We start from the raw sequence: 26,220 nt of genomic DNA on the forward strand, positions 1-26,220 counted from the left end.
TCTTGACGCAACCCTACCCAAGTTCTACCCGGCACTGCACGAATGGGTTGTTAGGTGTTGGGTGTTCAGTGTCTTGCCCAGGGACACTTCGATATGTGGTCAGGAAGAGTGGGGCGTGAACCTCCGACCCTATGGTCGGTAGGCGGCCACTCTACCAACTGAGTCACTGCCGCCCCAACTGTGCCATCCCCACAAGTGTATAACAATAAATGTTTTTTTATGGCCAGACATAACATTTGACTGTAAATATGTCTTAGCCAACATACAAATAAATGGGTATGCCTGTTGAGCACCATTTGCAACCAATTATGTACACTCTTTGTGTGCTTTAACAAGAAAGTGAGAGGCAAGAAGAGAGACAACAGTTAATCTTTTAGCATAATTTTAGCAGCATTTGCAATATATTAGTTCATTATATATATTAGTTCATTATGCAAGAGAAATTATTTTGTAAAAACACAATAAAGTACACTTTGCTATACATATATTGATATTGTTATTAATCCCTTTAGCATACAAGAAAGAAAATGAAGCAAACCAAGGATAACCATGAATAACTTTTTTTTGCAGGTACAGTTTCATATTTACCTAGTCAACAAATCTTACTTCTGTCTAAATGAGAACACTTTGTTCTTGTGTTCAATCACTGGTGCTGGCAGAGAGACTGCTGTGGTTATAAAAAGGCAGCCAAATATTTCAGGGAACGCACCAGTAGGGGATAAAACTCTAAACACACTAGCTCTATTTTACATATTTGTTTTAATGAGATTCAGATACCAGTGTGCAACAAGTACTTAACAATATAAATAACACAATTTTGAGACTACTTTGGTGCATGATTAAGATGTCCTTGTTCCTAACAAACAAAAAGACTTAAGGGTGTGCAATAAATCAGTGAAGACCTCGTTTCCCCTGGGCTGTTCAGCCAGTTGGGGTGTAAAACGCTCAAAGGCAATGAGCACTTGAAAGTGTGGAGCTGCAGACAGATTCTGCCCAGCAATTATCCTGTCTGCATGCCTCCTAAACACTGCATACCAGATACGTTTGGGCCTCTTCAGCAACATTCCCAGTTCTACAGCCACAGATGCTTATGACACCATGTTTTCAGTGCTGCAGAGACAGAGGACCTCTGGCCATCACCAACACATGCCACACAGCCTGCACCACCCACACCACACAGTCCTGTTATTGATGACCATTGACAGCTCTCCTCTTCACTCAAATCAGGGTGGCCAGCCATAGGCAAAAAAAGCAGTAAATACGAAGTGTCAAAGTAACGCAACTTACTTATATCTACTCATCAGTCACCTACACTTGTCTTGTTAGTGATGATAGACATCATATAAAGATGTGTGGCAAGTTATCTTCACCTGGTAGAGTTGTGTTGTCTCAGACTTCTGTTTCCCTTTGGGCTAATGGCCATTAACGAGGACATTAACAGGCACACATCACAAGAATTGATGTGTCCATCTGGTGAGCAAGAGATCGGCTAACAGATACAGGATCAGCACGCATTAAATCTAATGGCTAAAATGAGAGGGGTGTGGTTGAGGATTAAGCAGAAGATTTGAATGTGACAGAAAGATGATGTAAGATGGCGGGGTGGATAAAAGCATTCTTCCTCAGTGAGGGAGAAGGCAATAGGAAATGACTCTACCTCGGATACCTTCAAGGTGACTCAGTTTGACAGAAAATTCCCAACAGTTTACTACGGTTAAGAGGGGCAGACAAAGAAGGGGATAGAGAGAGAGAGAATATCAAGGTGTGAAAGCTCTTTGCAGATGTCCAAATGTGCAGTAAATCTTTCTAAGGACCTGAGGGTGCTCAAATATTTTTGACTGTATCCGTCTCTCATCCCAGTGGTTCCAGAATGACTAAAACATTAACAGAAGTCTTCAGGATAGCAGCAGCAGTCCCACCCATCCCCCCGTGAGTGCAAACATAAAGCCAAACCAAAATGGCCTCCATTCAAATGCTGTCAAAATGCAGGTTTGTTTGAAACCAAGAGAATGGGAAGACAGTTTGCAAACTATCTATTTAGCTGCGTGTCCCCATTCCCATGAGTCAAAACTGCCCCTGGCATCTAAGTAGAGAGGTCTGTGTGTCAAGTTGCAGGTGTTCTTTTAACATGATTGCTCAGAAAAAGAAAGGTTTATGACTTTCTTCTACAGAGGGCGGAGGAAACAGAAGTGACACTGGGCTTAAAACACAAGTATAAACCTAGGATATAATAACCTTTATAGCACAATAACCAAAAGGCCAGCTTGCTATGCAGTATACTTCTGCAATCGTGCACCCACAGAGCAAAAGCAGCAAACCTTTAATGACTGTGACAAATTACTGAGAGGGAGGATACAAATACTTGGTCAATGAAAACAAATTGTAAGATTTAATTTTATGTTCTATTATAAACAGGTAAAGAAGCATTATAACAACTATAAATAATAAAAACAATTAACCTGCCTCCAAAACTTTATCATTAGTGACCTGAAATCATAACTTGATTTTACTTTATTTGGTTGTAGTAAAAGAAATAAACAAAACCATTTGGTCAATGTTAACAGTAAGATGTTTGGTGCAGCATGATTTTTCATGCAATAACAGTAATGTATCTATTTCTTACTGCTCATAAATAGGCTGAGTTGAGAAATTACTAGTAGTGAAATGAATGAATTTCTTTCATCAGTTTTATGGGTACAGAATTACAACTACACATTTTGAATTCATTGAACTGTAACTGGCAAGCTTACTTTGGAGAGTGAATAAATTGTTCTTTTAATGTGCACTGTTTAAACTTTTTGAATGCTTTTACATTAATGTGATCTGGTCTTAATGTTGCACTTTACACTTTTCTTCACTACATCTTCAATCTGTCTCTGACCTCCAAATGAAAAATGACTGGCATGATTTAATGCTAATGAAGAGAACATTAATAGGTGATATATTCAAGTCAGGGCTAGTAATTAAAGTTTAGCTTCACAGAATTAAATCCACAACTTAAAACAATTTTCACATTTAGCAGTACTAATGTGACCAATTATGAACTAAGAACCATTACACAGATAGGTTTAATTTCTAACTAGATGTAAATATCTTGTAGAAGGAAACCACAGTATCACCAAAAAGTAAGAAAAAGGTTATGTGCAGAGGCAGGAATGTCTGTCCCTCTCTCCTTCCGTAATGTATGTGCTTGACTGCCCCCTGGCAGATGCAGCTATAACTGCACAAATATTTTATTAGTAAGGAAAACCACTCCCTGCAACGGAATAATTCCCAGAAGTAAATACTCTGTGTCAAACACAGGATTAAAAACACCCTATTACTTATGCCATCTACAGTGTTTTGGGTAGGCATTGAAATTGTCTGAGGATCCAGGATGGATACAAGAAAGCATACAGTCTATATCGCAAAGAGCAATCTAAAGTAAATTAAAACTAAGTGCAACTTCAACAATGAAATTCACACTATTAGTGACAAATTGTCCTAGTGCATTAAAGCAAAAAGTAATCGACAAAGTAAATCAACATTTAAAAGCCAAAAACCAGCTACCAGTTTATGGCTAGTGAGCAGAGAATGTCTCAACAGTACATAGGTCAGAAAACATGCACATGTCTTTAGGATTTAAAGCGCAACTTCACCAATTTTCAACTTGTTACCCATGTCTACCCAGTTTAGTATGTAAATATACAATAATGCTTGTAAATTTCTCTGACTTCCCTATTTTAAAATATCTCTGTTCGTCTGGCTTAAAAAAATCTGCAAATTACATCACTTGGAGGAACTTTCAGTTCAGATTATGTCATCTTGTTGCTCACACTATGGATGTTGTGATCTTTGTCAACTTGCTTTTCCAGAGCTCCCCCAGATGACATTACATGAACTCCGAATGATGTAAAACTCTGCTGCTTGATGTCTTATGAGGGCATTTTTAAGCCAGAATAGGAGAAATATTTTAAAACGAGGGAAGTCAAAGAGAACTTTTAAAGCATTTTTGTATATTTACACCCTAAACTAAAGCCATGGGGAACAAGTTGAAAATTGGTGTGGCCATTTAAATAGGAACCCAACTAATACAAATAGCTAAACTGTTGCATGTTAAATAAAAGACACAAGTCAAAGGATTAGCCAACATGATAAGGTACACATGACTGGGTAAATGTATAACATACATTAATATGTGTTGGAGTAGAGAGAAATATGTGTTGGAGTAGAGAGAAAACTGTTGGACAGTATATCTTTGTAACAATTCGTTTTACATAAAGCATTCATCTTCACTTCAACACTACTTGTAATGCAGTAAGGTTAGATGTGTTGTTAAACTACCCTCTGTCACAAACACATGCTGTGTGACTGAACTACAGAGTAGCCCAACAACACTAATGCTGTGGGAATGAGTACTGCATTACAGTCCCCCAGTCTAACTAAAGGTGGCAGCAGAGGCCCTAACACTTCAATTGGCAAACTGAGCCAAAGACCATCAATAATGTCTCAGCATAAACCATCAGGACCACAGACTTGGTAGGTGGCCAGTAACTTTGGTGTAATGAAGCTAGTGTTATGGTTGTTCTGCATGAACATCATAACTTCATAAACTCATAAGAAGTAAAACTATTATATACTGTAGTGATTCAATGGTCTAATTAATCTATATTGCCATCTTAAATTAGAAACTTAGCATTACCATGTTTCACTCCCAAAGGGGTGCCTTGTGCTCAGAAACACTTTCTCCTGATAAAATTAAAGGGTGGAAAATACCAAAGGGGCATTGCAGAAGAACATGCTTCACCGCATCATTCGCAGTGCTTTAGGTCCACTCAGTACAGAATGACATCACCACTGATGACCACTGGAGCAGAACCGAAATCTGTAAGATTATTTAAATTATTTAACACACGACTTAGATTAAAAGGAGGAGTCAGAGATCAGAGAATGAAGGCATTTATCATTTCATTGGTAAAGGGTTTTCTCATATGGTGCCCTTCTCTATATCTTCTGTGCAGCAAACCCTGTATTATATTCTGTGACACACCCTGCATTATATCCAAGTTAATAAAAAAGCTACAGTATAATTTACTTTAAACTCACAGGAGTTTCAGTCCCAGATTGGATTGAAAAGACATGTCTTTGGATAAAACGCTTCACTGTTTTTTTTTTTCTATTTGGGCAAATCATTTCCATAGTAAAGAAAGAAGAATCCCTTCACAGTGTGTTTTGATAATGTGCCAAATAACTGCAGACCAGATAGCATTTCATTTTATGTCAAAAACGAACTATATAAGATCCATTACAGAAAGACATGTCAATCTCAAGGTTCACTAGTACAATTCTGTGGACAAAGGATAAATCCTTGGTAGGCAGCAAAAATCAGATCAATAAGAAAAGCATGTAAACAAACCACAGTAAAAAATTAAGTTGCAATGGATTAAGAGTGGGACAGCAAGATTGATCAGCAGTGCAAATAAAACACATGGCCACAAAAAATAAAAAAATAGAAAGGACAGGAGTCCGGGCATTATGGTGAGAAACAGTGGAGTGCAAATGAGGAGAGAGATGCACAGCCACGAAAGGGAGAAAAGACCCGAGAAAAGGGAGAGTTCGTGAGAGAGATGGGGGAAGCGAAAAAATTGAGAGAGAGAGAAAAATGGTAGTGTAGAAGTGATTTATGCCAGTTGTATAATTTTCTACAACACCGTGCCCAAGACCCCCCCTCCCTTCCCTATAGCTCTTCTTTACTCCTCTATATCCCACCTTCCCACCAGGGTGTGCTCCTCCTCTCTGTCACACTAAGAAACAGTCCCTGGCCACACCATCCCGTCATTAAGATTCTGCTGTGATTCAACTGCAGCACTTCGCAAATGGAAGACTGGACATAATTTCCCTAAAATGCTGTTTTTTATCACCTATTTCCCCTTCATCAGCTTGCCGCACACGATTGATAGCTGATGGCACCTCTGACAACTTAACGTTTTTATGGCTAGATTTATGGGCTATCTGCTCCTCTCCTTTTACAGCTCAAACTCTGTAAAAATGCTTATTTCTCAGATAAGGAAAGGGAGTGTGGAATAGTATCACACCCAGCTAAATGTATGTATGAGGGAGAAAGGCCCACCTCACTGCATTGCAGTCCAGGCTTCTGGGGCTTTATGGTTACTCTGAGACTGAAATTACCTCTGCATACCACCATAGTTTAAATAATACTTCTCAATTTCTAGATAGCATACAACCCGACTCTCATCACCTGCTGAACAGAAAAAAAATACGCTGTAATCCCCTGTCTAGGAAATAAAAAACAGCATCATGAAACAAAAAATACAATTCTGTCAGAGAGCGACAATAAAATTATCTGAATTATCTCCCTTTCTGCCTCTCTCTCTCACTCTCTATCTATACATACACACTCATTCATATATTGATAAATAGTTGGATAGATAGATACACACAAACAGACACACACCTATCTATCTCCTGGTATTTTACATAAAAAAGATATGAGCTCATGCTCTCATTTGGCTAATTACAATAAAAGGTTGGATTAGGATTGCTATGATGTCAAAGAACATTTTAATCCCTGACTGCAAACTTCTTTGTTGAGCATTAGTACGCATGTATGTGTCAGCATATGATTACACAAGTAAGAGGTGTTTAGAGTACTGGGAGCCTGCCGCACTTACAGGGCTGCAGTAGAAGAGTAGCCATTGCAGGTTCCCCTCCCTCACTGATCAGATTTACAGCCAGTACAGGCTCCCAGTTACCCTTCTCTCTTCCAGTGATGAGCCTGGCAGATCCTCGACAGACGCCCCGGGGGACTGGAGTGTGACCATGAATGGGGGAAGGGAGCAAAAAGAGAGACAGAAAAGAAGAGAGCGAGATGTGAGGAGTACAGAGAGGAGAGAAATAGAGAGAACCAGTCTGATGAGATCAGTGATTCATAGACCCCCAGGAGGACACACCCTGGAATGGGGTAATACCACACGTTTTAACGGCACTGGCCCATAATTCATTAGGGTTACCAAGGCTACAAGGAGCACCTTGGGAGAGAGACCAAGAAATCATCTCTGCATGTTGTTAGATGCAGCTCATATGTGGAGGAAGATTAATATTTAAGGCTATAGTGTGCTCAGCTTTAGTGGAGAAGGCTAGTGTGTTAAGTAGGGAAAACAAGCATATTTGACATCTGTACATTTCCAAATTGAGTCAAAGTTTGCTCTGTATTTCCATACACTTTGATTTCTTAGTAGTATGTCTGCATCTGTGAGTCGGTATAAAGTTTATAACATGACATATGTAACAGCTCTAATGCATTTAGATAAGGCCACATTGGCAGTGCAGGGATCCCAGTACGGTCCTAACGCCTTTCAGAATTAAAAGAAATAAAATAAAACTTTAAGGTTGCAAATATCATTGTGGTTCATACTTCATTAGAGAAACATTTAACATAGCAACTAGGACTAAGCTAAAGGTTGTTTTGGGCTTAATGAAAAGCAGTGAGTGTATTTAAGTTCACAAGTGACTATATGTCCCCCATTACTGTTTTTATTAAAAGGTCTCCTCGACAAAAAAAATCAACCATCTCTTCACAAATTTAAACATACCAGAACAGATCTAAGAACCAACTTACCCAAGGTAATCCACAGATAAATACTAAATTTAGAAATTTGCATGTCGTCTGTGTCTTCTCCTTACTAATTTCTTCTTATATTAAAAAAATCTAAATGGGATGAGATGAATTGATCTAAATCGAGTTTGCCTGATAAGTAATTAAGGTTATATAGATATCTAAAAAACATAGTGTAAAAAAATAAAAAAAACGTGTAATTCCAGGACAGAATTTTTACAACAGTTTTATAGGGGTGCACTGAACAGGTACGGTTTGGCCGTGGCTTGGGAAGGCTGACGCCCTTCATGTTTTTTCAGTTCAATTTGGGTCACTTCTGGAGCATAGTTTTGTTAATCTGGACGAATTTAAACAAATCTGAAATCACAAGTTAACAATTTGATTTCAGTAAAATCTAATAGAACTGAATAGTCATACAATGCAAAACATGGTCTCCTCTAAAAAGGTACAAACTGGGTTAGTCATTGAAAAATGGTGTCCTTCTGATTAAGCAATCACATTGTAACTATAGGCTACCCACTGTTCATAAATCACTTCAAACATACATGGCATTTGATTATAACCTATTAGCAATGAGCAACAGTGTGTGTATGAAGTGCATGTGAGGAGGCATGTGCATGTATCTAATCTCACATTTTCCATGGTCTGCTCTTTAGGATGTTCCTCATTAGTGTGTATATTAATGCGACCAGAAATGGGGAAGAGGTAAAGAAAAATGTAAAAGGAATTTGGAAGAGCATTTTAAAAGGGGCCATTTCATCAGAATCGTTATTTTTTTGCGGTTCTCTGAAGGCTCGTAACTGACTGTCTATGAAGAGAGACATGCCGCACTCGGGCTTAATTTAAAACCAGAAAGGTCACTGCACTAAGAAAGGTCCACTGCTTAGCCAAAAATATAAAATGAGGAAAAAAAGAAATCAGTGGGGGAGGAGAAGTGGGCCAAGAAAGAGAACAGAATGTAAGGAGATCAGAAGATGCCGAATGGGAAAGGGGAATCCAGGCGGGAGGAAACACGTTCAAGTAATTTGAATAAGAGTGTTATGGAAGGGACTACAAAAGTGGAAAAATACTGAGGAAAAAGGAAAACAAAAAAGAGGGGGGGGCATTATGAACCAAGTTGCACTTGAACTGGAACAAGCCTAGCATCAAAACAGATGCAGGAGTTTTTTGTTTACTTTAATGGTGTTTTTGCAAGTAATTTGTTATAATGGCCTACAATTTCAGCAAAAACACAGCATTCATACACAGTGAAGGATTGCCAATCTGTCCAACAATCTGTGTTGGCAGAAACACAACACTCCCCAAGCCTTTGCTGAATTAGGCTCCCCCTGCTTGGTACTGGACCAGAGTACTAATGGTCAGATGGGAAATTAGTTTTGCCATATGCAACTCAGCACAAAATAGATACAACTGCATTTCTGTGATGAGGTGATCACGTTTGCTTTGGCTATGAAATGCATGTCATGTGTTGGACTTGGCCATGTTCACAAAAGTAAGACATTCAGCAATGAAGTTGCCCTCCCTCACTCCACCCTTATTCCACAAACTAACTCTGTCTTCAATCACCTGTTTATCTATCAGCTCCCTTTAATTGTCCGCTGGGTTTTGAACTGTACCGCATTACATAAAAGCACACAGGAGCCTCATGGCAGCAAGACGACAGCCACTGATGTAAAGCCTCACGCTTTGCACAGATAAGGCGGGTTCAATTTTAATGTTGCTAGCACACTGAGACGCACCAGGCACTTGTAAAACAGAATACCCCCTTTGCTTGTAAACGCAGCAGCCCAAGGGAAGGGAAGAAATGGGGGTTGGGCAGGCAAAGGTGGGGCTGAATTGAAAGGAGGAGAAGAATTCCACTTGACCAGCTCTTGCAATCCATCCTGTGGATCAATTTCTTCTTTCAAATTCCCAATCCATTCCCCATCTCTTTTAAAAACTAATACCCATTTCCAATCACAACTGCAGTAAAGCATATCTTGTAAAAGGTCAAAGTATGACCTCTGAGTTCTCTAAATTGAATGCAGGTTGGCCATTTTCCTCTGAAATACAGCCCTGCCTGATATAAAAAACTGCCCATTGTGCTAACAAATCACCAGTGGGACCAGCCTATCCATCCAGCCTATCAGTAGGTGATCGTTTACAGCAGTGTCGTAGTACAGAGTATAACAAAATAGTTGTTGTATTGGGGAAACATGAGCCAGAACCAGAACCTGAACAAGTGCACGGGGGCCAAGGAATACATTTGGCATAGGTGTATCTGTGGGTATCTGTATATACGTCTGTGTGTACCTTTGTGCTTGCCATAGGCAGCATGTTGCCATATAGTGGAGTCTCTCTCCTGCAACCAGCCAAGAGAACTGATCAGATGGACGATCAAACACTAATCATTCCCTCACGGCCCATACCGAGTAAAGCTGTCATTAATTTTGCGGAATTACATCAAATCTGAGACATTCTTTATGTGGCCCACGGCCCGTAGACAGTTATACGACAGGGACTGCTGCGCTAAGCAGATGGGGCAGCTTGGCCGTGCATACTAAATACCACCGTCCCCCATTTCTTCATCTCCACCCTCCAAACACTCTGCCCTCCTTCCAGGCACCCTGCTCCTGATCCCTCCTTCTTTGTTTTCTACCCCTTTAATGTCTTCATGTAATGTGATCTCATCACTCACCACATAGCACTGGACTTTTTTTTACTTTAAAAATGGGTTTGAAAATATAGCAAAAAAAATAAATTGCAAAAAAATAAAAAATTAAATAACGGATTTCGGTAAAAGCCCTAGTCACACATTAAAACCTAACACATTAATCTAGTATGATGAGGGAATGAAGGGTTTACTGACATAAATCTTTACTGTTTGCTTCTTAAACATTGACAACAGTTTCTTTGCTTATACACAACAGAAGGTCATAATCCCATTTGAGGTTTCCTTGGCAACTGATTACGGCTGAAGGCAAGCTGCAATTTATGGCTACTGACACATACCTGCCATTCTCTTTGAATGAGACATGTGGTAAGCTATATTCAGACAGACCACCTTAGGTAATAAAACTGCAGTAGCACTCAGGGGCTATGCCATTTTCTTATATTGAGAGGAATTCCAAGCCAGGCTGCTAGAAATCAGCAAACGACAGGGACTGAACAGTTCTACAACCAATAAATAAACGGAATGCCAAGGCTTTTGTGACAAAACAGTTTATAGTTTTGTTTTTTTCTACTTAAAATAGTTCATCTTAACCCATTTTACACTTTATACTTAGTTTTCTTTGGAAAGTGTAAAGTCTAAGGTTGTGTGCCTAGGTGCATAATTGTGTATTCGTTGTGGTGTTAACAAACATGGAGAAGCCCTAACAACAGGCAGACTGGTCAAGATCAAAAATTTCAAAACCAATCTACTTATAGTCTAATCTCTATTAGGGTGAAGCCTCACATTCTTACTGCACAGCTATCTTCTTACTTTGCACAACAGTGATACTTAAAGTCAACGCTATCTGAAGAGTGACATGTTGCATTTTGAAATAACAGTGCCACAAAATAGCAAACCATTGGCAAAACATGTGTGAAGCTACAAGGAGTACTTGATAAATTCATAAAAAGTTATTTTATATTAATGCACATATTTAATATTGATTAATTAAAATTATGAAAGAATTTGAATTTTTTGGAAACTAAAGTTCCAAAACACGACCAAATATAATTGAGAACTTGAACTTGTTTTATACTGCTATTTTTCTAATATCCTAGCCTAAAACATACATGTACAACAATGAATAGTGAACGGGCTAGTCATTGCAGTACAATCTATTTAATTATCACACTGCACAGATAGCCACTACTCCCAGCACTACTTTGCTCACAAAGGCTCAGCACACTATTAATCCACTTAAACACAATTTATAGGGTCTCAACATTGACTGTCCATCGGCATAAAATTACATGGAGCGTCCTTATTGTGTGTTCCACTGACTAAATTAGCCAAACTAGACTTACTAATTGAGGAGGAGTAAAGTACTCTGCAACTTGATTAACTCATCAGTAAGAACAGATAAATAAGGCAGCTAGGCAGTATAAAAACATCAATAACTAAAATAATACAGGATTTAACTTATTTAGGCTGCAGTTGCTAGGGCATGATAAAGGTATGTCTTCAATACAAGGCTCATTTTCAACTTAATCTGAGATTTGTTTTTTGTGGCTTATGGAATCCAACTACCTTGTACATCTGTGGATATTACTTATCAGTATTTTTAAATCACAATTGTGTGTGTGTAAAATAAAGCTGAGGAGCTGTTCCTTTTCAGGTTCTTAATCCATAGCCTAATCAAATATTTTATTCTTTTATCTAATGTTTTTTTTTTACATTATTAAATAGACTATGGTATGGTTTGCATGTGAAAACCTGGAAGCAAAGCATGTGGTTTTCAAGATAGTATACTGCCATCTGCTGCCTGGTGCCATAGCATCATCATTCAGGAGGATATCCCCTTCCCCCAGTGCTACAAGGTACAGCGTGAACCAGCTGCCATAATGGGGGCTTTCCAAAAAGTCTATGAAAACATGCATTTATGTCTAAGATCTGTTCAAATGTGTATCCAAATGCACTTATAATAACACTGATGACTGATTCACTTGTAAGTCGCTTTGGATAAAAGCGTCTGCTAAATGACTAAATGTAAATGTAATGTAAATGATGACAACTAAGCAGCAAACTACAACGCTAATAAAACGTTAACTGTGCAAAAATCTGTCTAAGATTCTTTGAAGACTATGCAAATGAAGAAGAAAACAAAAACAAGTGAACAAGGGACTAATAAACTAGTTAACTATTCTCACTGCAACACTGGTGCTTTATTACTGTTTCAGACTATATACACACACACACTCACTGGTCACTTTGTCAGTTACACTTGTATAATCTAATGTAATACAATACAGCAGCTATGCTATTAATTGTATTTTTAGAATGTAATAATTTTTTCAGTTTTTAAGTTTAAACTGTCAGAAAGGTGATAATTCCACTCTCCCTTTATTTCTGAGGTGGTTTGGCCACCTCATTCATTTTAAATAGGGTGGCAAAACATTAGCAAACCTCTTTTTATACATTATATTTAGTCATTTAGCAGATGCTTTTCTGGACTACAGTACGACTCCACTGCCCACTTTGACCTCAATAACAAAGTTTCAACTCAAAAACGAAAAAACATTCTAACGCTGTAAAAGTAGAACTTGTGGGAGAGCTGCTGTATTGGATTGCATTGGATTGGACAGGTGTACCTAATAAAGTGGCCAGTGAGTGTACATATCAGCATTGGTTGGAATAAATTTGAATAGCAAATAGTATGTGGTCTGCTTATACAGCATTTTTTGTTTTGTTTTGTTTTTACAAACACTTTCAGTGTTGCTTCTTATTCACCCATTCACACACAGACTCACAATGATGATGGAGGCAACTTGGGGTTCAGTGTCTTGCCCAATAATCCTACGACATGTCGCCAGAAGAAACCCAGAGTCGAACTGGTTGGTGGAGGACTCTACCAACTCAGCTACAGCTGTTACGTTTGATGGATCTTAAGATTTTCTTTAATTCATCACTTTCATTATCAATGTGTAAATAGTTAAAAGGGAACTGTTCCATAAGTACTCATGTTTCGAATAATTTAAAATATTAACTAACTCACAGTAGATTATAAATTAAGTTTGTAATATCTAATGTAATGTCATTAAGCATCAAGAACCTCTAAGAGAATTCATTTAATTTTAAATAAATATTTACCGTTCTAATAAAAAAGTATTCTTAAAGTTTATTAGCAGTTTTGTTCTCAACGTTTGCCCAGAAGTTCACTTAATGGAACGCAGCTCCTGGGGCTGTGGTTAACATAAAAATGGCCCAGATATAGACGTAAATTACTAAATGTGAACTTTGCTTTTATTTGACCATTCCGCAGATAACGTTTATGAATCAGGCTATATTTCAAAACAAGTTAGCACGTAACTACTTTTACCTAAATTGACTGAGCATAATATTTACCTGTTTGTATCACGTGACCAACAACTTGTATGCACGTCAAAGAGATTCTTGATGCAACCTCTAGATAGTTATTATCGCCACACTTACGACATACACATTTCCATTGGTCCATCCTCATAAGGCTGTCAGACAACCTGTAACCCGCCCCGTGCGACCAATGACAGGAGTCATGTTGTATCCAGTACGACCTCTGTTTTTCTGCGTTGAGCTTGGGGGTTGTAGTTTCAACTGTGGCCTTTCTGCGTTGTTTCATCGGTATGGTGAACAACAGCTCCCAAAATTCCACAGCGGAAGTGAAGCTGTCATGCTTATGTTTTGCTTTGGTTTTTTGTTATTGTTTCGGGATAGTGGTGCGACTGAGCCCGAGGAGAAAAGCACGCTTTATATGTTATTATTTTCTCGTGGACTGGGACATGAGTATTTCACAAAGATAACACTTGTTTAGTCTGTTTAAAGGGAAGCGGAGGCGATAAAAGTAAGGGAGACATCAGACACAGTCGAGGTAATGTACGCAGATGTTTTTGTAGTTAACAAAGGCTATAAATGTATCGCGCGATTTGCACGTGCATCATGTTGCCTAATTTAACAAACATCATAATATACTACAGATTATACAATACTTTAATTTTAATCTCATGATTGTTTTCCTGTGCCTGCATCGACATGTATGGCACAACCACATGTGCTACTGTTGGGCCTCAAGCCTCATACTACGTATTGTGAACCCTCGAGAAGCGACTGTACACGTTAGACACTAAGTCAGTGTAGTTTTTCACGGCATCAGTAAAATGTTCTCCAATATGTTTGTTCAGTACTAATAACAGAAACTTTATTTCCTCGTACCTTAGTTCAGAAGGATGGATTACTAAAATAGATACAGATATTGTACTACTGAAGGTAACTAAAGTGCACAAAAGAGAGCTTATCCATAGTTGGAGTATATGTACTCTGCAAACCCACCTGTTAGGTGTTTTTCCCCTTCAACCTGTTGTAGTACAGCAATTGTTGATATTATCTGCAGTATTATGTATTTATATACTTCTGTCATGACAGAGTACATTGAACAGTTGGGTATGCATGAAATACACTAGGGTCAATACTCTAGATATGGCTAAATGACTAAATATGAGTTAGTTTCATATGTTGCTAAGCAGTTCATGGAGAGCATTTCCAGAGTTCACTTGAGCCCTGTACATGCTACAGGCCTCAAATACCTTGCCCTGCAAGTTTACACGCGATGGTGTACGATAGCTCTAGTGACAAATATATGCCATATGTCATGTTGCTCAGAGGTAATTTTCTTCTTGAAATTTAGATAGTGCTCCTGCCACTAAGAAATATAAAAAGCTTATCCATTAATTTCTGGTAAACAGTAGCAGATCAGAAGTCAGATTAAATTTGTTTTTGTAGATTATGTCTTTGTAGGCTTTACTTTACTTGCTTTATTTTCATTCATAACAGAAGTATGAGAAATAGATAATTTACTTAAGTAAAAATATCACTACCACACTGTAGATGTTTTACAGTGTGGGTCAATAAAGTCCTATTATATTGTATTTTGTATTTATTTTCTAAAATAAATGCAATAGAGTAAAAAAACAATACTTGCCTCTGAAATGTACAGAGCCAAAATTCAAAGTACCAAAATTGGATATCCCCAAGTGAAGTACAATTGCCTTAAAACAGTATAGTGCAGTGCTTAAGTGAACGCACTTCTTTACACCACTGATTCCGAAAGGATTTCTGATAGTATTTTTGCTTTTACTCGCCATTCCATCACTACAGCTCAGAATAACATGAGTAGAGTCTAGTTATAATAATTTGACTGTGTCTTTCACATAAACAAGCTTCTGGGTAAATAGAGAAAACCCATCTACCAGCTCTGTGGTACTAGTTATTCATAACAACCAATGTTAAGGTTAATAAAGGCGCATAACCCACACCAAGCCAGATTTAGGTGAACTCCCTTTGTGGTACAAGCTCTTGATAGCCCTTCCTCAAGTGTGTGTTCAATCAGCATGTCTTTTTAAAATCAATAAATACTAATAGGCTCTTGGCTCTTTCTTGATCATTTTCTTACCTATTCCACAATTAGCACATATGACTATGGCATGTCAGTTTCTAACTTTTACATAAGCAAACAAAATTATCAAACAAAATTATCAACTCAAGTCTGAACCTTTTTTTTTTTCCACTTTAGGTGCAAAATAGTCTTTGTTTTGTGCTGTCATGGACAAGGCTTGTGGGGTAGACTTCAGAAATGTGGGCCGCATTTACTTCCCCCAGAGTAGAGTTGATTGCCACTACACACTGAGCTCACAGTACAACTGGGCCAGCAATGACTGGATAGGTCTTTTCAAGGTATTGATAACCTGTGTGAACAAAGATTGTTTTTTTATATATATATATATATATATATATATATATATATATATATATATATATATATATATATATATATATATAAAAAAATACATTTGCCTTTTTTTTCTCTAAAGAAAAATAATGTGGAATGTTTTCTTCTTCAGGTGGGATGGTCATCAGTGAAGGATTACCACACATTTGTTTGGGCATTGGCCCCAGCAGACTATCAAGAGGGCTCTGATGTCAACTGCTGTGTTCATTTCCAGGGTACTCATGCCCTTGTTTTCTAGTTTTATATTATTCACTGTTGTTAACCAGAATCTATATAGTACAGCGGATACGTCTGCACATAAAACCATCAGCATGGGATTGATGTTTCCGTAAACTGAATTGGTCTGTTGTACAAAGAGCAAGCAACTGTCAAAAATAATGTTATTAACTTCTATCTTAATTCCCACAGATATAAAATGGAAAATATCCTGTTTACTAGATGAGCATCACTCAAACAGACACGTTGCCTCGTAGCTTGAATTAATTTCTTTTGTAAGAACAAGTTTGAATAATGATGACAAAGACAATAGCTCAGAGCATGCCACTACTACTCACTAGCAAATGCAGTGTTCATTCTGCCCTCGCTGTCAGGGGCAGCTGATAAGCTTGATTCAGTATGAGGGGCACATGTGCAGCAGGTGTGGCATTGACCCTTGGTAGAGTGATTTATCTCTAACTTACGCTTACTGTCAATGTCATTCTTCACTGGAGGAGGAGCACTGGAAAGAAAGTAAAAAAAAAACTGCTGATGGTCCCTTATCAGCAGCAATACAGTGATTTAAAAAGAAGGTTGTCTGTGCTGTGACCTAAGCTGCTGCTCTAAGTTACAATACAGCTCATAAACTTAGTTGTATGTGATTCTTCTTGTCTGTTTGCCATCTCTACCCTTTATTGCACATTTATTGTGAAACCAAAATTTAAAGTAAATCTTTCTAAACATGAAGCTATGGCCTGTGTGCGATAAGGACAATATTAGGTTAGCTTACTTTATGGGCCAGATGAAGTCATGGGACTGTGGCAGGCTGCTCTCTGGTGAGAATGGGAAGCAGGAGACCTCATCTGTTGGAAACGGGCCTGAAAAAGGATTGCAAGGTTATACATTCAGAATAACTGGCAAAAAAACTAATGTCTCACCCACAGCATTATCAACGCAGCTAAACATTACACCTTCTGCGTGGAACAGAATGCATTGCGAATTAGCAGGATGTTAATGTTTGCTTACATACGAGAGAATACTGGTACATAATCATTTACATTAATCACTATATAGTCATTAATAGGTTTCTGATATTGCAAAGCATAATGTAAAAATATTTAAAGGTAAAAGATAACATGACAGTTAGTTTTATGAGCTAGCGATTTGCTGAGACTGCTCCTCAGACATTTGTCCTTACATTAAAGCTAGTAGTTAAACCAACTGTGAGAACTCAAAACAAAGCAATGCAACTACAGTTTGGTTATGTTGATGGCTAGTTGTCTAACTTACAGTAAAGCACAACTTACCAACTAATGTTTCACCTGCTTTCACCTGCTGTCAACTTTAATGCTAACGTTCCTTCATGCTAACGTTAGCTAATAATTACCTGAGGTAGCTTAATAATTCTACTTCTAGACAAAACCAAAAATCAGTTTTCTCAAGTAATCCATAGTAAGACAGCAAAAAATGTATCACAGAAAATGCTTTAAAAAATCATTTACACTTCACAGGGTCTCATGAAGCATCCATTCTGCTCCCCTTTAGGGAGGCAAGTGAACCAACTCTTGTCAAGAGTTAGCAGGCTAACATTAGCTAGCCCTGATGGAGGGTCTCTGAAAACTCTGACCACATCAGATATTTCTTAGCTCATTAACACATTTAACATAACAATAATGTTACACAACGGACCTGAGACAAGCTGAACTTCTCACTTATCAAAATGTCTATCCCAGATGGCAGTAACAAAACCTCAACTGAATAATTGGGGGGGGGGGGGAGTGCGCATTGTTCTCATTTAAACAATAGTAACCCAATAAAACCAAGATAGCGCACGATTTCTGCCTCACTCACCTGCGCAGAAACATTTCAGTCCTGCCGACGGTGGTCGGAAGCTGTACTGCAGCGATCTATTCTAGTGACTAACGTTAGCGTCTCAAGTCCTCCATTAATTCAAACGGGCCTAATTAGAAACCAGCTCTAAACGAAGACAGGCATAGCACATGACACGTGAGTTTTATCAGAATTGTCATCTTCTTTCTTTCATTACTGTAGCCTCCTATCTGCCCAAGCCCAGCTCGCAGGAATATGAGTTTGTCTATGTCGACGCTAAGGGGGAAGTGTGCTCCCGCAGCTCCACATTCACTTTCTGTGCCCCCAAGCCACTCGAGGATCTGGTGACCCTCGAGGACGGGCCCCATGGAGAAGAAGCCGGCACAGACATGCTGCTGGTAGTACCCCGCGCTGAACTGCTGCAGGTAAGTGCAAAAAAGAGGTCGAGCAAATAAGGCAATGAAGGGGAGTTTTGTTTGTTTGTTTGTTTGTTTGTTTAAGCAAAATGAATTAATAATTAAATAATTGAGTGCTGATCAGAAAGATGAAGGAAAATCAATGCTGTTGTTTACTGTTGTCACTTAAGATTATAGCACACTGATTATCCTCATCTGCTTCCTCATTGTCAGAGTCGACTGCAGGAATGTCTGCGGGAGCGATCGGAGCTGTTGCAGGTGCAGGAGGCTGCAAACAGGCAAAGGGAAAGAGAGAAAGCGGAGTATAAGAGGGCGAGAGAAGCCTGGGACAGGCGGTGCAAAGAGCTCCAAAGTGACATCGCCAGACTAGAGGAGGAGCTGAAGCAGAGTCGAGAGAAGTTCGAGGAGATGGCGAAAAAGCAGAAGGTTGTGTATAGACCTAAGCAAATAAAAAAATTTTCTCTTTACATTTATTTTCTCGTGACTGCTTAAACAATACCCTTATAGATTATTGTGCATTTTTAAATGCACAATTTGTTAAAAACATCAATTTGGTAAAATCGACCCAGTTACTACGTGGAATAGTCTATTATTAAATTACCTTAATCCATATCATGATACAATAAAATATTTCTCATAAAAATTCAAAATGCCTCTGTTCTATTAGGAGGAACAGGCCTTAGGAAAATCATTAGCCCAGGAGAAAAGTGCTTTATTGGATGCGAGGGAGGAGAGTGAAGTGCGAATCAGAGAACTGGAGGAGGACATCAAAACCCTGACTCAAAGAACTATGGAAAGGGAGACTGAGTTGGAAAGGTCTGACATTTTCTCTTTATTCTCATACTCCTTTTTTGTTTTTGTTGTTGTACAGTGGTCACATGAAGTTTTTGAATTGTCATTGACTAAGTCTTTGCATGCAGGTTGAAGGAAAGAGCGAAGAGATCAGGAGTTCAGAGGAAAGAGGAGGAGAGTGAGAGAAAGAGCTTGCAGGTCACACTTCAGACCAAGCACTATATTATAATACAAAGTGTTCTTCTGCAGCTCCTTCTCTTTTTCTCATTTGTGTCATTCATTTTTCTCTCATAGACCAAGCTGGAACATGCAGAGGGTGAACTCAGAAGTCTGTCGAAAGAGTTCCAGGGCCTGAGGAACTCCTTAGCCCAGCGAGACACCAGTGTCTTGCAGCTTCAAAACACAATTACCACCCTCACACAGAAACTTACCATTGCCCACAGGAAAGAGGTCAGTTTGGAAGTCAGATACAGAGATGTATTTTATGAGAAATATGCTTAGTTTAGGTAAGTCATTCTTAAAGGTTGCTAGAACTCATTTTCAACATGGCTCATTTCAATTCAGTTTTTGTAATGTCACAGGACTGGTATTTTTCTAGCAAATCATGCCAACACATTTCTTTTGCATTTATGGCCAGGCGGAGAGCGAGGCAGCAGTGAAGGAGATGCGAAGCCTGCGGGAACGTCTCAATGCAAGTGAGCGAGCTGCAGAGGGTTTGAAGAGTGATCTTAGTGCCATGGTTACCCAGAGGGATCATGGCCAGGCCGACCTGCATCAGGCTCGCCTGCAGGCTGCCCAGCTTACTCTTCAGCTTGCAGATTCTAGTCTGGCCCTCAGAGAAGGAAGAGCACATTGGGCACAGGAGAGGCAGAGTTTGCAGCGTATTACTGAGGTACTGCATCCCTGCAGAACATGCGATCTGAAGGGGAGATTCCAGAAAAGTTTTATGTATTTATTTATTTTGTCCTTTTGGCTTATCCCTTCAGTTCAGGGTTGCCACAGCTGATCCTTTGTCCGCATGTTGATTTGGTGCAGTTTTTACGCCGAATTCCCTTCCTGGGGCAACCCTCCCCAATTTATACTCGGCTTAGGACCAGCGTTGCACGGCAAGGGATGGGAATGGGCTGTTGGGGGTTCAGTGTCTTGCCCAGGGACACTTTGACATGTGATGCTTGTGTAATCAGTGTTTTTAGTTTTTTTTGCCATGCTCTGGTGATATCACTGCCTGAGGTAAATGTGTTGTATATTGAGTAGGTGTATGTCTATCAACCTAACAGAAGGACCAGGAGCAGCTGGAAAAACTCTGCACAGAGATACAGAGAATGGAGGAGAAGGTGCAAGAGGAGAAGATGGAGAGAGTAAAGCTAGACGTTGAGCTTGGAAGAGAGAAAGATTGCAACCGGGTAAGAAAGACTTTTGGCATTTGTGGCAAACCTAGCAGGTAGATAGTGAGATTGGGAGACTTTGTTCACTCCCCATATGTCATACAGAAGTTACAGTACTGGTTCTATAAATACTGTTCTGACATTAGATGATTTCATGTATTCTATCCTGCTGCCTTATTATGTTTGGCCTGCAGGTTCAGCTGAGTGAAACCCGCAGGGAGCTTCAGGAGCTAAAGGCCAGCCTGAGGGTTGCTCAAAAAGAAAAGGAGCAGCTACTTACCGAGAAGCAGGTTGGAAAAACAGGACAACTTGAATTTGTGCTGGCAAAAGGTGGCAAAAAGGGGCAAACTAATGTTTATAATGTTGGTATATTTAGAATATGTAAACACCATGCATTTATGATTTGTTTACACTTTGCCTGTAGGATTATGAGCTTAGTATGCAGTTCTTTACATTTTTAGCATTAAATTAAATAGGTTTGCCAATCTGCCAACTGCCAATCTTAGGTTCAGCTATGGTTTAATTTGTTTGTTTGTATTTCTAAAAGAACAAAATTGCTATATATTTGTAATATGATACATTGAATATAAACGTATTAATTTCCTAAAGATTACCAGTATAATATGCACTATACACAGGTATACAGGTATTGTGAATCTTCCAGTTGTCACAGATCTTCTCTCTATTGTTGTCTTCTTAGTTGTTATTGTGCAATATAAATTGTTTATAGTGTAATATAAATCTGTGGATTTCAGAACAGTGGGTGCTTCTGCTGTTAAAGTGCCTGCATATTTTTCATTGGCCAACTACCCTCACATTTGTTTGCTGCTGGCGGAGTAGATGGTCAGTGGTTTTAGAATTTGTGTCCAGCTTAATTTTAACATCTGTCACATGGGAAAGAGCAGTCAATCAGTGGGACATTGTAAATCAAACACATGTTTTTAAATATTTGTATTTTTTTTAACTGTTAAAAAATATTTAGATATTAGCCCACATGGAGCATTTATGATGTATTTACTGTGTAACCGTTTTATGTTGCTTTGGCGTAAAGAAGTCAGACATCATGTGGGTTATGAAGGTGATGGCTGCTGGAACCATGATGAAACCCCTGCCCTGGTGTGCGATATGATGGTTGTATTTTCCACTACAGGAGCTGATTGAGTATATCTGTCAGCTGGAGCAGAAGATGGGAACTGGTGCCAAGTGGAGTGCTGCCCTGATTGCCTCTACAGGTGAATGGAGCCACACATTAATCTACTGTATGCCCTGCAGATGTGAACAATAAAAGTGTTAACTATCATTCAACAGCAACACTAAATATTGTTCAGAATGGCCAGTGTCTGTGGCTGACAGGAGCCGTGCTTAAAGGGACAAGTGACCACTTTTTCTATCTGTGCCAACGTTTCTATCTTGCAGGGCGCCCTGACGGTGCATTATCTGACACTGAGGATGAGAATCCAGAGGCCCTGCAGCCTCTCCGTCCAACCAGACCTGTGGGACACTACAGTCTGTGTGAGCAGGGTCAGTCTGACTCTTTGATCCTCACCACCCCTCCCCCCTCGCCCAGGGAGATAGAGAGGAGCGCAGTGGTTATCAGCCAGCCAGCCCCACTCACCTCACCACACCAGTCTGGAGCTGAGACTCTGCTACACAGTTCTGATTCGGTGAGATACTTTATTTGAGTCATTCGTTGTCACCATAGCGTAATTATATGTGATACTAATAATGAGAAATGTCTTCATGCTGATAGCCCTGCACACAAGTTAAACATGGGCAGTGGATCGTTTGATATAGACATTATCTCCTACAAGCAATTAGGCCGCTAGTCTGCAAGTTATTAGACTGTAATAGCTGCTGGACAGATATGTGTTAAGTGTGTGTGTGTGTGTGTGTGTGTGTGTGTTTCTATGTGGTGTTTAGGAGGAAGGGTCTGATCCACTTGAATGTGGAAGGCACAGCTCTGGAGAGGAAACAGCACTTTTGCTGCCTGACCACACTATTCTCAGGTAAAATCCTCACCTCACATATAAAAATGATCATGTACCACAATAATAAAATGCTGTATGTATTAGCAAAAATTTTACTAGAATTTCAGAAAATATGACACCACCACAAGTGACCACTTGTAACTTAGTGCAATGGAGAAAAATACTTAACACCCTTCGTGTATTTTCAGTTTGTATTATTACTGCTTAATACTTCTACTCCAGTACATTTCAGAAAGAAATATTAAACTTTTTACTTCCTACAACAAATTTCTAAATACAATACATTCTTTGGATTAAATGGTGGAGAGCCAAAGAGGTCAAATTAATGAAAAGTTCACAAACAACAAAGATTTTGAAGTCCAAAATATGAACATAAATGTGTTTAGCAGAACTTTGAACTCCACAGAGTTATGCTTTGGCTTATTGGAGGGGGGGCAGACCAATAGGTGGGGGCCCACTGTATTAAACTGTATATAATGCAGTTAAAGCTACCTCTGCTTTGAGCATATACAGAAATAAAACTCTACTTACACAATGTTGCATTATTATTATTTCATACAGAAATTAATGATGTTGCAGTCACAGGGACAATGTTTTGATAAACTACTTGTACAAGGTCTTGAATGCAGCACATTTTTACACTGTGGTATTGGCAAATTTACTTGAGTAAAGAATCTGACTTTAAAGTAAGTACTGCAAAGAGAGACAAAATTCTTTCTGTCACCGCTGGCTGGTTTTAAACTCCAGCAATGCTTCATATTTATGAGCTTATGCTTTGATTTGTGTGTACATTCCCACTGTGAAAAGTAATTAGTTAACCCAGCTTGCCAGATGAATGCAGTGTGTTTAAAAAATCACACACTCCCAAATGCAAAAAGTAAAAACTTAGACTATCTCAAACTAGAAGAATAAAGTAAAATACATATACTTTAAAAGTAAACTTTGGCACAACACCTGAGTAACTATGCTTGTCACTTTGCCTCTTCTGATCTCACACAGACATGGTATACTAATTCAGAGCTTGCTAATGCACACATGCAACCAGTTATTTACGGTGACAGGGTGAGTATGGCTCAAAGATGGAAGTTTTGAATACATGGTCGTAAAAGAAGTTCAGTCGGGATAAAGCGGGGGAGACAGTGTGAAACAAAGCCGGGGCATGGGAGGGGCGAGATGGGAGGACAAGGGGACAGATAAGTTGACAGCAAGCTGTAGCAATGATTTACCTGAAGGGTGTACTGCAGTCACGGGCCAATTTTCAGCATCATTAAAGCCCTCGCTCTCACACTTACCCAATCCTATAGTCTAACCTCCTCTTTCCACCTCTTTTCTTTGTGTTTCTTTCAAGTTTTTCACACACACGCACTCTGCTTTGTGTCTTCTTCCTCCAGTGATCTGGCTGAAACCTCGCTATGGTAACCGGTGGGCATCCAGCCAAGGCCACAACAAGTGAGCAAGTCAGTGCGGTTCAGCGTTACTTCCGCTAACAAGCGTATATATGCATCTCAATCACTACACAGACAAAATATTAATATGCAATTTACATCTTCTTTAACACAAACCTTGGTTTTCCTCTTCTAGATGGTTGTATTAGCACTCACTCATTGTTTTAGTGTTAGGAATGATATAATTGCTGTGGTGGCAGGTCAACACCGTGTTTATGACTGACATAAGACCGTTGCATAGTTTGAAACGGGGCTTTTAGGCTCTGGCATTTGAGAGATCCCAAGCTGTAGCAGATAGATTTTGTGTTGAATCATTGCCATGTCGAGAGCTTTACGATGAATGTTATGTCGTTTTTTTTATGACATTTGTGATTAGGAGTCATGACGTGCCCTCTAATTATGATGTTTTGTGCAGGCCCAGCTCCACTGAAAATCATGGCAAAACTCTCTTCCAGCTTTAATTTCTCCATAGCAGCTTTGAACACTATTCATGGCAACATAAACTAATGATACAGCATCATGCTAGAGTTATATTGCCACAATTTAGGGCTATGACATCATATTTCTCCTCCATATACTTAGAACTAAGATTTGATATGCACTTTCTTGTACGCATTAGATTTGATTGTTGGCATGCTGATACAGTTAAGGAGATTTAGTGATGCAGAGGCTTTCTGAGATGTGTATTTCAAATAAAAAGCTTATTGAACAGATTGTGTTTAAAGTCTATTAAAACAGATGACAGATGAAACTTTCTACTGCAGTAGCTTCCTATCATCAATATTATAAAATGAATACTCATAAGATTTTCAGTATATATCAGCTGCAGTTTTTACTTGTTAATTATATTGGATTTTACATTTCATACTTATCTAAATGAAATGTAAATTTACTATTTGGACATTTGGCTGTTTAGCATCAATCTTTATTACAGTTTATTACAATTTATATTGTACAGAAATCAAACGTCACAGTCATGCAGTTCTAAATTTGTGCCTAAAACAATGAAGAGTCATAGAAAAGTATCTTTATAGATCCTTCCATCATAAAATAGTGTTGGTATTTTCCCCTAGCCCGATGGAAATATACTGCCTAATAAAATTTGCTGCCTACCTTTAATCAATACTGTATGCATTTTTTATGATTTTTTTTATTTATAATTAACTTGGGTTATGCTGCAATTAAACTATATTCCGTTTTAGTTTGAAATAGGTGTTCAGATTTGTAACGTGTGATAATATTTTCCATGCCTGGCTAGGAATATTTGGTAGACACTTAGATGCTTAAGTTTTTCTGCTGCATTTGCACCCGATTTTTACTATAGAGGAATTTTGAGATTAAAAGTTCATATATGGATACTTAAAAATATGTCAGTTGTGTCCTTTTCATTAATATCTTTATTACTATCATTGTGTGTGGTGTTTATGATTACGTCATCTACACTTTGTTTTTATTCTCTGTCTATCAAAATCTTTTAGCAATTAAGATCTGTTCTATTAAGATTTGGTGTTGAGTTTTGTTTGATTGTTGTCTTGCGAGATATTGATGCTAATGATAGGACATGATGGGCATGTTGATTAAAGGTTAGAGATCTGTACAAGAAATGTTTGATCAGCCTTATGGCAAGAACTGGTTTATTAAAGTGGTCATGGAAAAAGTAAATGTCTGTCTATGTGTTCTGGTGTTGCAGTACATTGGTTGGTTCTCCATATGTATAACATTTTGATGAGTCTGATATTCTTTCCCAGAAAGTTACACACTACATGTATTCTCCATAGTCCTTGTTTGTGGTTATATTCTGACTTTATGTCTTAGGGAAGTTATTTTTTTTGTTGTTCCACTGAGAGCTCCTGTACGAATGCTCCTTGTTAGGACAGTGTCTCGTATTGCAATAAAGCTCCAGTGGTTATGGTTTGTTTTTGAAGTTTTTGTGTGTAAAGGTTATCCCACGTGTACATCACCATGTATTTTCTTATCAGTCGTGTAACAGTTTTGGGTGAGGTTCTGTATAATAAAATGGTATATGTATCCATTACTGGGTGTAATGTGTCTTTTTCTGGCCAAAGATCACAGCAATATTTTGATCCTCACATGACATTTTACT

The 26,220-nt window shown here is 38.7% G+C and overlaps 1 protein-coding gene across 2 annotated transcripts; it reads left to right on the top strand.

Moving 5' to 3' along the window:
* Nucleotides 1-13,923: 13,923 nt before the first annotated feature.
* Nucleotides 13,924-26,151, top strand: calcoco1a (calcium binding and coiled-coil domain 1a). 2 transcript variants are annotated; one of them, XM_067526392.1, is made up of 15 exons: nt 13,924-14,124; nt 15,850-16,010; nt 16,178-16,280; nt 18,313-18,515; nt 18,720-18,932; nt 19,174-19,322; nt 19,427-19,496; nt 19,593-19,748; nt 19,936-20,190; nt 20,576-20,701; nt 20,878-20,973; nt 21,834-21,915; nt 22,100-22,347; nt 22,604-22,689; nt 24,063-26,151. In XM_067526392.1, exons 2-15 carry the CDS (start codon nt 15,879-15,881, stop codon nt 24,088-24,090), a joined length of 1,947 nt encoding a protein of 648 aa, XP_067382493.1. In that variant the 5' UTR covers nt 13,924-14,124; nt 15,850-15,878; the 3' UTR covers nt 24,091-26,151. The 2 variants fall into 2 exon arrangements, with proteins under 2 accessions (XP_067382493.1, XP_067382490.1); XM_067526389.1 differs by having other exon boundaries at nt 13,925-14,151.
* Nucleotides 26,152-26,220: the final 69 nt, after the last annotated feature.

The sequence above is a fragment of the Channa argus genome, chromosome 13 (assembly GCF_033026475.1).
Source record: "Channa argus isolate prfri chromosome 13, Channa argus male v1.0, whole genome shotgun sequence".
NCBI lineage: Eukaryota > Metazoa > Chordata > Actinopteri > Anabantiformes > Channidae > Channa > Channa argus.

What these genes read in the sequence shown, in the direction of transcription:
- calcoco1a (XM_067526392.1), top strand. Translation starts at nt 15,879, where the DNA reads ATGGACAAGGCTTGTGGGGTAGACTTCAGAAATGTGGGCCGCATTTAC. An exon ending in GAGAGAAAGATTGCAACCGG is followed by an intron (nt 20,702 to 20,877) that starts GTAAGAAAGACT and finishes TTTGGCCTGCAG; the next exon opens with GTTCAGCTGAGTGAAACCCG. An exon ending in CCTGACCACACTATTCTCAG is followed by an intron (nt 22,690 to 24,062) that starts GTAAAATCCTCA and finishes TTCTTCCTCCAG; the next exon opens with TGATCTGGCTGAAACCTCGC.